Here is a 13,872-nt window from a genome sequence, read left to right as displayed (position 1 = left end):
AAAATGTGTGCTTTAATAGCAAAGATGTGGGTCAGCGAGATTACTGAGTAGGAAGCTGCAAGCTCTCCTTCTCCCACAGAGACACCAAGTTAACAGCAACATACAGACCATCATAACTTTTTGAGAACTAATTGAACAAGGACTGATAGAGCTGGAAAATTATTACTTTGCTCAGACTAGACTTATCGACGGATATTAAATCCAGGAGGTAGTTTTGATAAATAGTAGATATGCATGGTCTTACACTATCTCTCCACAGATTTCATATAAATTACAAGAAGAAGAAAAAAGCCATAATTATACAATGGAATAACATACAATAGAAAAAAATCAATCAACACCTTGACCGAGGTGATCAAAATTAAGTTTACCGCCTGACCTGTGGTGGCGCAGTGGATAAAGCGTCAACCTGGAAACACTGAGGTTGCTGGTTCAAAACCCTGAGCTTGCCTGGTCAAAGCACATATGGGAGTTGATGCTTCCTGCTCCTCCCCCTTCTCTCTCTCTCTCTCTCTCTTTCTCTCTCTCTCTCCCCCCTCTCTAAAATGAATAAATAAATAAATAAAAATTATTTTAAAAAAATTAAGTTTACCAAAGAGGGACAAATAGACACCACGTACCTTTATATGTGATACCCTGAAAAGCTCACATCATTATCTATGAAGTATTTCAGCCAAGAAGGTGGTATAATTATGAAGATCAGTCAAACCCTAAATGATAAACATTTTTTTCAAAAAACGGAGGATAATATCCTTCAAAAGTGTCAATGTCAGAAAAGACAATGACAGGCTGTGGAAATGTTCTAGGTTACGACAATAAATAGACATGACAACTCAATGCAACATCTCAGTTTCAGTGATATTTCTCACTGTAGGGGAAAATATTATGAAGGACACTAGTGGGTCAAATGAAAATTGGGATATTAATGTTAAAGTTATTAAAGATGATAACTGTACTGTGGTTATATAAGTTACAGAATATCTCTTAAGTTGTTAGGTACAAAGATCCATGATGTATGGAACTTACCCTTAAATAATTGAGAAAAATATCAAATAGCTCGATATGTAGATAGAACTATAAAGGGGTAGAATATTAACAAAAGGTGAATCTGGGTACAATATCATTTGTACTATGTTTGTTTTTTCAATTGTATACAAATTTGAAATTATTTCCAAATAAATGGGTTAAAATGATTTTTAAAAGCATGTGTGCAATAGTTTTATTAAACTGGTAATTTTATTCTCCTAGATTGGCTTAATTTCTTGCCCCCAGATTTTCTATAAATAATCCTTACAGAATTTAGGATCTTTTTTCCCCAGAAGGAAAAAAGTGTATGAAATTAAAGATCCTTCATCATAGCTGATGCTACCGTATATCTCATGAATTTCTTTCTTTTGTTTTGTTTTGTTTTTAAGTGAGAGGAGGGGAGATAGACAGACTCCTGCATGCACCCTGACCAGGATTCACTCAGTAAACCTGTCTGGGGCCAATGCTTAAATCATCCAAGCTATCCTCAGCACTTGGGGCCATGCTCGAACCAATCTGGCTACAAGAGAGAAGAGAGAGAAGAGGGAAGGGGGAGGAAGAGAAGTAGATGGTCACTTTTCCTATGTGCCCTGAGGATCAAACCCTAGACATCTGCACACCAGGCCAACGCTCTATCCACTGAGCCAGCTTGCCAGGACTGGGTCTCTTATTTTTAATATTCTTATCCATTTAGAGTAAACAAGAACATGGTACTGTTTGTCTTCATAATATAGACACTAAACACATTAGTCATTTTCTTCTTGCTGTGTTTTAGTTTAACAGAGATTATTTCATTTCATTATAACATGACAGTTGGTACTTTTAAATATGAAATGTTTCTTATTAAGACTAACTTTTTTCTGCTGGTCTTTATAAACTCCCTGTACTAATCATGTTAGGCCAGGTTACGATGCAGTGAGAAACAATCTCAAAGATTTCAGTTGCTTAATTAACAAACAAAAACGTATTTCTTGCTCACAGCAAGTGTTGCTAGCCAGGCTTTTCTTAGACTGGTTTCACAAGGACTGGGGTGGATGGAGGCTCTCTCTCTCTTTTTTTTTTTATGACTGCTGCTTCAACACTCACCCAGTATAAGAAAGATAGTGCAAATTATACCCTGGTTCTGTCCCGAAATGATACATGTCACACAGGCTCGCATTTCATTTGCTGGAAAAAAATCATAAAATGACCTCTAATCTCAAAAGGGACAGGAAAGTACAATCCTATCCTGTGCTAAAAAGGAGAGATAAATTGAAATGTTGGACGAGCAACCTTCATGAGTTCCACACCTCTACATCCAAATAACAAAGACTAGGAGAACTTCAGACAAGAATCTATTATAAGGGCATTATGAGGGAGGGCACAGTGTGGAGTGTAGATTCTGTTATACTGAGTGGGACACTTGAAACCAAGTCAACACAATCAATTAAAAAGAAAATTAAAAATAATAAATCTAAAAATAAAATAACTGCGGTCGTGATAAGAGCTATGAAAATATTAAAATAACAAAGTGCAGAGGATACTTCAGACTAGGTAGACACATTAAGCTACACGGCTAATGTTTGGGATTTTTTTCAACATCAAGGAATAAGAAAAAAAATATATATATATATATATTATATTACAAGTGAAATAACTAAGGTCTTTTTAACCCTTTAAGTCACCTTTTAAACTTTTAACGTGGATGGCTAAAAACAATTATGTCAGAGGTTATATGAATCACTGTGCAATGAGGAATTACATTTGACCCTCCTTGTTGTCTAAGAGTTTTAACTAGGGCCTCGAAGCTGAGAACAGGAGCTGGGCTGCATGCGAACAAGTCTAAGAAGAGTTTATGGGTGGTGAGATAGCACTGCATACCTACTAGAAAAAAACTAAAATAAAAAAAGAGTGGCATTACCAAATATTGTGAGAAACTAAATCTCTGATAAGATTACAAAATGGTCAGCCACTCTAGAAAATAATTTGGCAGTTTCTTATAAGACTGAGCATTTAATAACCATACAACCCAGCAGTCACATTCTTGGATATTTATATCAGAGAAATAAAAACTTGTATCTACACAAAGATATGTACCTGCATGTGCGTAGTAACTTTATTGTTATAGCACAAGACTGGAAACAGCACACATGTCCTTCAGTAGATGGTCAAACAAATTGGAATATCACACAGAAATAAAAAGGTTCGCACTGTTGATACACAGAATTCTCATGGATCACAAGGACATTGTGCTGACTGAAAAGAGGTGAGAGTCCATGTCAAATCTGTCTAATGTGACACGACTGACACATCACTCATTCTCAGCGGATGAGGGAGGGAGGGAGGGAGGGAGAGAGAGGGCGGGAGAGTTGGTTCAGAGAAAGAAACTTTATTGAAGAGGAATATTGGCCGTAGGAAGAACCAAAGGAGTATCATCAAAAAACAAGGTATCAAAAAGTATTCAGAAGACAGGGGCCTTGTTAGCCGGGAAAATGAACATTTCTCTCCCAGAGTTGTCAGTTTCTGCTAAGCTGACATTGTGGAACCAGAGAGGAAAACAAGAGTAAAAGAAGATCTCAGGACACCCAGATTTACTTCGCCTGGAGTGAGGGAAGACTTCAAACCAGTGCCTGATCCCCACTGCACGCAGCCTGAAGACAGAAGGCTGGCTGGAGCTTTCTCTCTATCTATTCAATAGTTTTCTTTGTGCCCCTCCCCCTCCCCCTTTCCTTCTCCCTCTCCCCCCTCCCCCTGTAACCACTACACTCTTATCAATGTCTCTTAGTTTCACTTTTATGTCCCACCTACATATGGAATAATGCAGTTCCTGGTTTTTTCTGATTTACTTATTTCACTTCGTATAATGTTATCAAGATCCCACCATTTTGCTGTAAATGATCCGATGTCATCATTTCTTATGGCTGAGTAGTATTCCTTAGTGTATATGTGCCACATCTTCTTTATCCAGTCATCTATTGACGGGCTTTTTGGTTGTTTCCATGTCCTGGCCACTGTGAACAATGCTGCAATGAACATGGGGCTGCATGTGTCTTTACGTATCAATGTTTCTGAGTTTTGGGGATATATACCCAGTAGAGGGATTGCTGGGTCATAAGGTAGTTCTATTTTCAGTTTTTTGAGGAACCACCATACTTTCTTCCATAATGGTTGTACTACTTTACATTCCCACCAACAGTGGATGAAGGTTCCTTTTTCTCCACAGCCTCTCCAACATTTGCTACTACCTGTCTTGTTAATAATAGCTAATCTAACAGGTGTGAGGTGGTATCTCATTGCAGAGAGATATTTTGGTATTTTTATTTGCATTTCTCTAATAACTAACAAAGATGAGCATCTTTTCATATATCTGTTGGCCATTTGTATTTCTTCCTGGGAGAAGTGTCTGTTCATGTCCTCTTCCCATTTTTTTATTGGATTGTTTGTTTGTTGTTGAGTTTTACGAGTTCTTTGTAAATTTTGGATATTAGGCCCTTATCTGAGCTGTTGTTTGAAAATGTCATTTCCCATTTAGTTGGCTGTCTGTTTATTTTGTTATCAGTTTCTCTTGCTGAGCAAAAACTTCTTAGTCTGATGTAGTCCCATTCCTTAATTTTTGCCTTCACTTCTCTTGCCATTGGAGTCAAATTCATAAAATGCTCTTTAAGACCCAGGTCCATGAGTTTAGTACCTATGTCTTCTTCTATGTACTTAATTGTTTCAGGTCTTATGTTTAGATCTTTGATCCATTTTGAGTTAATTTTAGTACAGGGGGATAGACTGTAGTCCAGTTTCATTCTTTTGCTTGTGGCTTTCCAGTTTTCCCAGCACCATTTATTGAAGAGGCTTTCTTTTCTCCATTGTGTGTTTTTGGCCCCTTTATCAAAATTTATTTGACTATATATATGTGCTTTTATTTCTGGGCTTTCTATTCTGTTCCATTGGTCTGAGTGTCTATTTTTCTACCAATACCATGCTGTTTTGATTGTCGTGGCCCTATAATATAGTTTGAAGTCAGGTATTGTAATGCCCCCAGCTTCATTCTTTTTCTTTAGGGTTGCTTTGGCTATTCGGGATTTTTTATAGTTCCATATAAATCTGATTATTTTTTGCGCTGGAGCTTTCTCTAATGGCAGGACTAGAGTCAGGGTCGCTGGGGGAATGGTGCCCTCCCACTGAAAACAGGGTGCAACTAAGTTACACAAGCATGTGTCACCTTGAAAGAAATTTACCCAGAAAAGCAAACGGTCTCAAGCACAAGGAGGCTAGAAGCATATCACAAGAGCAAAGGCAGAGTGGAAGCCGTAACAGCCCTCCAAGGTGCACCAGCCTTGTCAGGAACTGCAGGACAGAGGGACCAGCTGAAAGCTGAAGGACACTGAAAAATCCAAAAGACTGTCTGCCATGACAGAGGACATTTGACAGCTGAGAGAGACTACAAGTAGCAGCAGACAAGAAAGACCCTTCCATGGTCTTCTCATTACTGATCCCCAAACTCACCTCGGAAAAGCTAAGAGCAGCAAAGCAAAGCAGCAAGGTGAAGGAGGAGAGCAAGGATTAGTGCAAACAGGAAAACACACACCTCTCCCCCGACTCCCTTTTCCAAGCTCGGGTGAGATCTGAACTATGGAGAAAGAATAGAAGCTTGGAATTAGGCAAGAGATTGGGATTTTTTTTTTAAATAAATTTTTATTAATGGTAATGGGATGACATTAATAAATCAGGGTACATATATTCAAAGAAAACATGTCTAGGTTATTTTGTCATTAAATTATGTTGCGTACCCCTCGCCCAAAGTCAGATTGTCCTCCGCCACCCTCTATCTAGTTCTCTGTGCCCCTCCCCCTCCCCCTAACTCTCTCCCTCCCTCCCTCCCATGTCCTCCCTCCCCCCACCCCTGGTAACCACCACACTCTTGTCCATGTCTCTTAGTCTCATTTTTATGTTCCACCAATGTATGGAATCATGTAGTTCTTGTTTTTTCTGATTTACTTATTTCACTCCTTATAATGTTATCAAGATCCCACCATTTTGCTGTAAATGATCTGATGTCATCATTTCTTATGGCTGAGTAGTATTCCATAGTGTATATGTGCCACATCTTCTTTTTTTTTTTTTTTTTTTTAAATTTTTTTTATTTATTCATTTTAGAGAGGAGAGGGAGAGACAGAGAGAGAGAGAGAGAGAGAGAGAGAGAGAGAGAGAGGAGAGACGGGGGGGGGGGAGGAGCTGGAAGCATCAACTCCCATATGTGCCTTGACCAGGCAAGCCCAGGGTTTCGAACCGGCAACCTCAGCATTTCCAGGTCAATGCTTTATCCACTGCGCCACCACAGGTCAGGCCCACATCTTCTTTATCCAGTCTTCTATTGAAGGGTTTTTTGGTTGTTTCCATGTCTCCCCAAAACCTCAGAAACATTGATACGTGAAGACACATGTAGCCCCATGTTCATTGCAGCACTGTTCACAGTGGCCAAGACATGGGATTTTGATGCAGATTCAGTAGGACTTCTTAATATCTGAAAATAACATTTCCCTGAGACCTGAAAATGTTCAAAAAGCTAAGGAATTTGCCCAAGATATCACCATGAATAAGAATGAAAAATTCCCCCAAAGCGTGTCTAAAGGGCAATCATCGGGGGAAAGAACAAACTACTTCCTGTGTGTCTCTAACCAAGTCCAGCCCTTTCAATACATAATTACAAGTCCTCACATCTTTCCTGTGATCTTTGATAATATGCTAACCTGTGCTCTTCCTGAAGCAATCTTTGCTCATGCCAAAAATGTCTTCCTCTGATGTCCCATATAACCTATTCTTAAGTGTTTTGAAGAGATATACAGGGGTGGGCAAAAGTAAGCTTACAGTTGTTCATATAGGAAATAGCATAATAATGAATAAATAATAATACAAGAATAAACACCACTTTGTGTCCTCATAACTGTAAACCTACTTTTGCCCCACCCCAGTATTTACCCAAAATATGTGGTTTTAGAAATCTATGGATTCCCTAAATCAGACTGTGGGTCATTGCAGTCCAAGTGTTCCCACCTCCCTCCTCAGCCCACACTGCTTTGTTCTTCATCAGACTGTACCAGCCTGGTTGCAGCCAGTGCTACAGTGGTGAAACAGTGGTAAACATAAACGCTAGTAATTTCTCTAGGAATCCTATTCATAACAAAGTCATAAAAGCGAGATCATGAGTGAAGCTTATATAATTTGGGGGTCATGTGAACCATTAATTATTATTCCTCAGAGAAAATGATCCCTTCTGGAACCGCCTCTCACGCTGACCAGCCAGCCCTGAGGCCATTGGCCAGAGCCCAGTAGATTAGTTGTCCAAGAAAAAGGGTGTTGGTTTTCTTAATTAATCTATATTGATTAGCAAAGTCTCCTAAGGATGACTCACTGTCAGAGTGATCTTGTGAGTCACTGGAAAACTGGGACTTTTCCCAAATTCTCTCTCAAAGTGAACAATAGCGGAAATGTTCTGCAGCTAATTTAGTGATGATAGAGATGATCGGCTGAATCAGAGTTCCTTGAAATTTCTATGCAACTTCTGCCTGTGATGGCAGACCCAGTCACATCTAAAAAGCATCAGAACTTTCTGTGTTCTGCTTAAGCTGTAACACTTCAATGTACAAAATCATAACTCAGATATCAATTGATACCTTTTACCCAATAAAAGATATCAATTGTGTTGAAACAATAGGCAATATATGCTAACACCAAAGTTTCATAAAAATAAATTACTGAGTTAAAAAAATATAAGGCCCTGGCTGGTTGGCTAAGTGGTAGAGTGTCGGCCTGGCTTATGGATGTCCCATGTTCAATTCCTGGTCAGGACACACAGGAGAAGCTCCCATCTGCTTCTCCAACCCTCCCTCTCTTCTCTCTCTCTCTCTCTCTGTCTCTCTCTCTCTTCCCTTCCTGCAGCCATGACTCGATTGGAGCAAGTTTGCCCCGATGCTGAGGATGGCTCTATGGCCTCTGCCTCAGGCGCTAAGTAGAGCTCAGTTGCTGAACAACAGAGCAACACCCCAGATGAGCAGACCATCCTAATGGGCTTTCCAAATTCCCAGTCAGGGCACATGCAGGAGTCTGTCTCTTTGCCTCCCCTTCTCTCACTGAATTTAAAAAAAACTATATATACTATGCATAGGTAATATATAGCATGGTTTCATTTATATGAAGTAAATCACATACTACTAGATATACACACAGAGAAACTGTAGATGCACTGAAAACTGAAGTCTGGCTATACATTCAATAAACTGTAAACAGTGGTTCCTGGGAATTAAGAGAGAAGAAAGAACAATGAAATGTCATCATTTTACTTTATACTCTTCTATACTGTTTAAATGTCTTATAATGAATATGTGTTACTTTAGTAATTCCTACAATTTCAAAGGATGCCCACTTTTTAGACCATCCCTGTATTCTAAAAATAAACTTTAATTCAGTGTGTATGAACATGTGACCTAAAACATGTATGTCAGAAACATTTGGGTGTTTATAAAAAATACATTTCATGACTGACCAGGCAAGAGTGCAGTGGATAGTGTGTTAGACTGGGATGCGGAGGACCCAGGTTTGAAATCCTGAGGTTACCAGCTGAGCCAGGCTCATCCGGCTTGAGCACAGGCTCACCAGCTTGAGCACAGGGTTGCTGGCTTGAGCGTGGGATCATAGACATGACCCCATGGTTGCTGGCTTGAGCCAAAGGTCGCTGGCTTAAAGCCCAAGGTTGCTGGCTTAAGCCCAAGGTCACTGGCTTGAGCAAGAGGTCACTGGCTCATGGAATGCCGCCCCCCCCCCCAGTCAAGGCACATATGAGAGAGCAATCAATGAAGAACTAAGGTGCCACAATGAAGAATTGATGCATCTCATCTCTATCTCTTCTTGTCTGTCCTTGTCTGTCCCTCTCTGTCTGTCTCTCTAAAATATATATATACATTTCAGCTGTAATAAATCAGACCCCACAGGAATGAGGTACAGTAGTTGGCATTTTTGGTTAACTGCACCGTGTGATTCTAATCTCTACCATTCTGAACTGCAGCAAATCAATAATGAATAACATAGCTGCTTAAACGTAAGCAAATGCCAGCATCCCTTAGATAAACACCCACCAGTTGCCTATCAATCTAACAGTGAAAGACGACAGGTGTATAGGCCTGATCCAAAGGGAGAAAAGGCAAAGAAAACATTAATGGCTCAAAGCATGTGGTGAACCAAAGCATGCTCTAAGAACCACTGTCTCATTATAAAATGAAGAAAGAAGGGATATAGCCTGACCAGGTGGTGGCGCAGTGGGTAGAGCATCAGACTGGGATGCAAAGGACCCAGGTTTGAAATCCCGAGGTCGCCGGCTTGAGCAAGGGGTCACTAACTCTGCTATAGCTCCCTGGTCAAGGCACATATGAGAAAGCAATCAATGAACAACTAAGGAGACTAAGGAGCCCCAACAAAGAATTGATGCTTCTCATCTCTCTTCCATCCTGTCTGTTCCCATCTGTTCCTCTCTCTGTCTCTCTGTCTGTCACAAAAACAAAAAAAGAAGGGATATAGATTTCATAAACAGATAAAAACTGCCTGCCAAAAGTTCAGAATTTTTTCTTCCTCTCATAATTCCCATCCAGTTGGTTATACACAGTGTTGGTCAAATAAGTTTGTAAACATGATATATATGTTTGCTCGCTTGTGACTTATAATGGGTGTGGGGGACAGGCTATAAACAGGCCAGGTTGTTGTAGCCTGAGGTTTGGTTTTGGGACTAAGCTTTTCCCCACACCCTTGACTGATTGTATGATCTGGGTGGTGCACTCTCATGAGAAATCCAATTATGCCTTGGATAAGTGACTTTGTATTGGAGACTTCCTTGTTTGTATATTGGATTAAGGGATTTTGGTTTTCTACACTATAAAGTGGGACAGACCAGGAGCTCAAACACAGTTCCTGCTATCACAATTGCAGGGGCTCCCCTGATCCCTTGCCCTTCATGGGAAGAGCTGGTTTTCTGCTTTTCCCTTGTCTTCTTTTGTGGTTTGCCTGTCTTGGTGAGACACCAATAAATAGGATGGCCCCCCATCCTCTGACTCCGCCATTTCTTTATCGCCTGCCCGAATCCAATGGGAACCTGCATGTGAATGGTCACGATGACGGCTCCTGGCCTTACACACAGAAACAACAGTATCTAATGAACAAGAAGTGAGGCTGATAACTGAACTTCAATTCATATTGAAATAAATCGTCTCATGCTTAACATGAAGTAAAACCAAAGTTAGCACTTTCTGAAGAGATATGGACCTAAATTGTTGTCCAGTAAACTGACATTTATTTTCATTTATATAATCACTTAAAATATATTGACTTGATTATACTTTATATTTTTATCAGAAATATAGAAACGGAGTAATTCATATAGTGATACCTTCTATATTCCACTATTTGTATCATCATTTTGAAAGCATTATTAATGTAAGACATTCCAAGAAGCTCATATTCTTGAGATAGTAAGACATTCCCAGAATCGTTGCTTCTGATGTCTGTCTATGATGCAATCTAGAGCAGAGGATTTGTGTCACATAGTACTAGCAACAGGAACCTAGTTACCAGAAGCAATGGAAGGCTTTCCAGTAACTGGCCCCACTACAAAAAGCCTACTGTAATGGGATTAGAACAAGTACCAAGGTTCAATATATAAACATTTGGGGGAAACATCTGAAAGGTTAAGTGACATTTTGAGTTTACTGAATTTATGAACAAGATTGTTTTTTGAAACAGGTTTTTATTTTTTGTTTTCTAGACTTGTCTATAAGTGATCCATCTTTCAAAAGCCATGAATTATCTTGGATGTCTTTTGCTTCCTTTCGTATTCGAAAGAAGACACATATTCAATTGCAGTTCCGGCCTTTTTCTACAGATGGCATCCTATTTTATGTTGCTCAACACTTAAAAGCACAATCAGGTAAAAATGGCAGGATGGTTGTTTGCAGGGGGAAAAATCCTAATGAATTCTCAGTCACCTCTTAAGTAGTATGTGATGAAGTGTTTTTATTTTTAAGTCACCTAGCCTATAAATATTTAAACATTTGATACTTTCATGTTTCACTATTACTCTAATTTATTCATACAACTGACTCCCTAAATATGTTAATAAAATAGCAAGAGCTTCATTAGAATTAAAGTTAGCAAAATCCAAATATAGTATATGCTCAGCTTTATAATAATCCTATCAAAAAGAGGGTGAAGCCATGCCTGAGAGTCTATGGGAAAAGGAACAAAATGTGCTTATAAAAGAGTAAAGGAAGGTATGGTTATCGATATATTTCCAATAAATCTGTCCACCTTTACAGCTCCAAAATTTTTATGTTGTCCTGCCTTCTAGATGGCAAAAACCTAGGATTCACATCCCAAAATAAGTTTGTAAAACTTATTTTTAACTAAAGAAGTTGCATAATTACTGTAAAATATGGAATAAAAATATCCAAGTACTATGCTCTAGTTCTAAAAATTGATATTTGAGTCACTACTTTGTTAATTTCATTTTCATATCTTTTCCCTGAACTGTGACAAAGTTACATCTTTACTGCAAAATATTTTTTAAAATTTTACATTTAGGCTTTTCATTCATTTTGTTTCTCAGAAATTAAAATTTTGGTAGTGAGAAATAATTAAATCAGTTTGTTTCTCATAGTCAACAAAAAATCATGGCCTGATTTTCACAGTCTAATCTAATTATTTTAAAGGTATCTTAACATGTTGCTAAATGATAATATCTGAGAATTAGACCAAAATGGTTCTATCTCACTGCACTGGTGAGATATCTTAAAATAAATTCAAGGAGAAAAGATAGTAATTTCAAAGAAAAAAGATAACATGATTGAGCCTTAGAAGAGATTTGTTCTCTTGAGGCTTGATATTTGGTTTTAAATTCATGATTAATTTAAATCTCCCTGTAAAAATGCTGAAAGAATCGTGCACAAATAGAAAATTACTGCTTACAAATCAAGAGACATTAAGAGGTAATCAGCTTTATTTATATTGTTCATAAAAACAAAACAAAAAACCTTGGCCCTGGCCAGTTGGCTCAGCGGTAGAGCATCCAACCGGCGTGTGGAGGTCATGGGTTCAATTCCTGGTCAGGACACACAAGAGAGGCCATCATCTGCTTCTCCCCCTCCCATAGCCATGGCTCAATTGATTTGAGCATGTCAGCCCAGGGTGCTGAGGACAGCTCTGTCAAGCCTCTGCTTCAAGTGTTAAAAATAGCATGGTTGCAAGCATGGCCCCAGATGGGCAGAGCATTGACCTCAGATGGGGGTCGCCAGGTGGATACTGGTCAGAGCATATCTGGGAGTCCGTCTCTGTATCTCCCCTACTCTCACTTTAAAAAATAAAATAAAACAAAAATAAATAAATAAATAAATAAATAAAATAAAAACCTTCAAAGTTAACCTTCATATGGTAAGGGTAGAAAATCAAGAGCTATTTGGGACTCTGACTGTCCAAGGATGTTGTACTATAATTTCATAATCAGTACACTGAATACATATTTATGTTTATGTATGTAAAATTAAAAGCTCATACACATTAACACTCACAGGAGGCAAGAACACATTAATTTTACTTCTGTTATTAAATGGCATTGTATTTCAGTACATGAAAGTCTAGCTTTTCCTTTTATCTGCCAGCAGGCACTATTTGCAAAAAGAACTGAAAATAGATTTATTAGTTTCATGTCATGATTGGTGCTGTATTTGACACTTGTGCAAGAAAGTCATAAAAACTTTAAAATATTAAAATGTCTAAACTCTACATTAACAGACTTAGATTAACCGATAGGTAATTATCAGATAACAGACATATACTTATTAGCAATCAAGTGATCAAGTGGTGTAACAAGTGATGAAGTATGTTTCACCTATTGAAGACTGCATAAAATACAGGTGACTGTCCCGTCCTGTACTTTGTACCTTGTCTAAGAACGACTGATGTAAACATTAACCAAGGCTTCGAGCTCCTCCTCTGCTAAGAGGAGCTATTAGTAAAAAATGCTTACTTACTAACACAATGTCAAAAATCACAAATTTAGATTTTCAAAGGCCAATTAAGTTTTCATATGTTCCAGAATAAATTCTCAGTTAACAAGGTTTTTGTCTCCTTAGAGATAAAAAAATTTGAATATCAAATAGTGTAAATTTTAAGACAAAAGGATAATTTGAAGATTATCCTTGTTGATTTTAGATCTTTGGTTTTGGATAGAGAGAAGACTGCTTCCTGCTTATCTGTTTCTGCTAAATATGTAATATCATAAAATTAGTTTTTTGACAAAAAATTATCAATATTATGGTAAACATAAATGAATCACAGCTACCTGAATTCATCTTGATATAATTTAATTTTCCCAAATGTGTATTAAAAAGCCTAGTCAACTGCAGGGGTCTCCAAACTTTTTACACAGGGGGCCAGTTCACTGTCCCTCAGACCATTGGAGGGCTGCCAAATACAGTGGTCCTCTCACTGACCACCAATGAAAGAGATGCCCCTTCCAGAAGTGCAGTGGGGGCTGGATAAATGGCCTCAGGGGGCCGCATTGCGGCCCGCGGGCCGTAGCATATTCAAACAAGTAAATAATAAAAAAATAAAATAAAATGTTATATTACCTTTACTTTTCTAAAGAAAAAAAAAGCATACAAAATTTCTGCCAGTTGTAGTCTCTTCACAAATGCTAGGTCCTACCAGGTTTCTCTGACCTGTGATGCGTGCCGGGGGCCGTGGCAGCCCAGAGGCGGCAGGGAGGCAGAGAGAGGCCTGTGGACCTTGGTTAAATAGCCGAAGTGCATTCACTTGTGATCTTCATTCCACTTACGA

General features: G+C 38.6%; 1 protein-coding gene across 1 annotated transcript in view; it reads left to right on the top strand.

The window, feature by feature from the left end:
* The window catches only part of LOC136319192 (protein eyes shut homolog), a 323,769-nt gene that overhangs the window by 304,086 nt on the left and 5,811 nt on the right, over window positions 1–13,872 (top strand). Inside the window, exon 10 of the mRNA XM_066252570.1 lies at window positions 10,805–10,966. Within this exon, the coding sequence (XP_066108667.1) occupies window positions 10,805–10,966 (162 nt within the window). The remainder of the gene's footprint in view (window positions 1–10,804; window positions 10,967–13,872) is intronic.

The sequence above is a fragment of the Saccopteryx bilineata genome, chromosome 1 (genome assembly GCF_036850765.1).
Source record: "Saccopteryx bilineata isolate mSacBil1 chromosome 1, mSacBil1_pri_phased_curated, whole genome shotgun sequence".
Classification (NCBI taxonomy): Eukaryota; Metazoa; Chordata; class Mammalia; order Chiroptera; family Emballonuridae; genus Saccopteryx; species Saccopteryx bilineata.
Note: the sequence above shows the minus strand (reverse complement) of the source record. Positions and strands in the feature narration are given on the sequence as shown.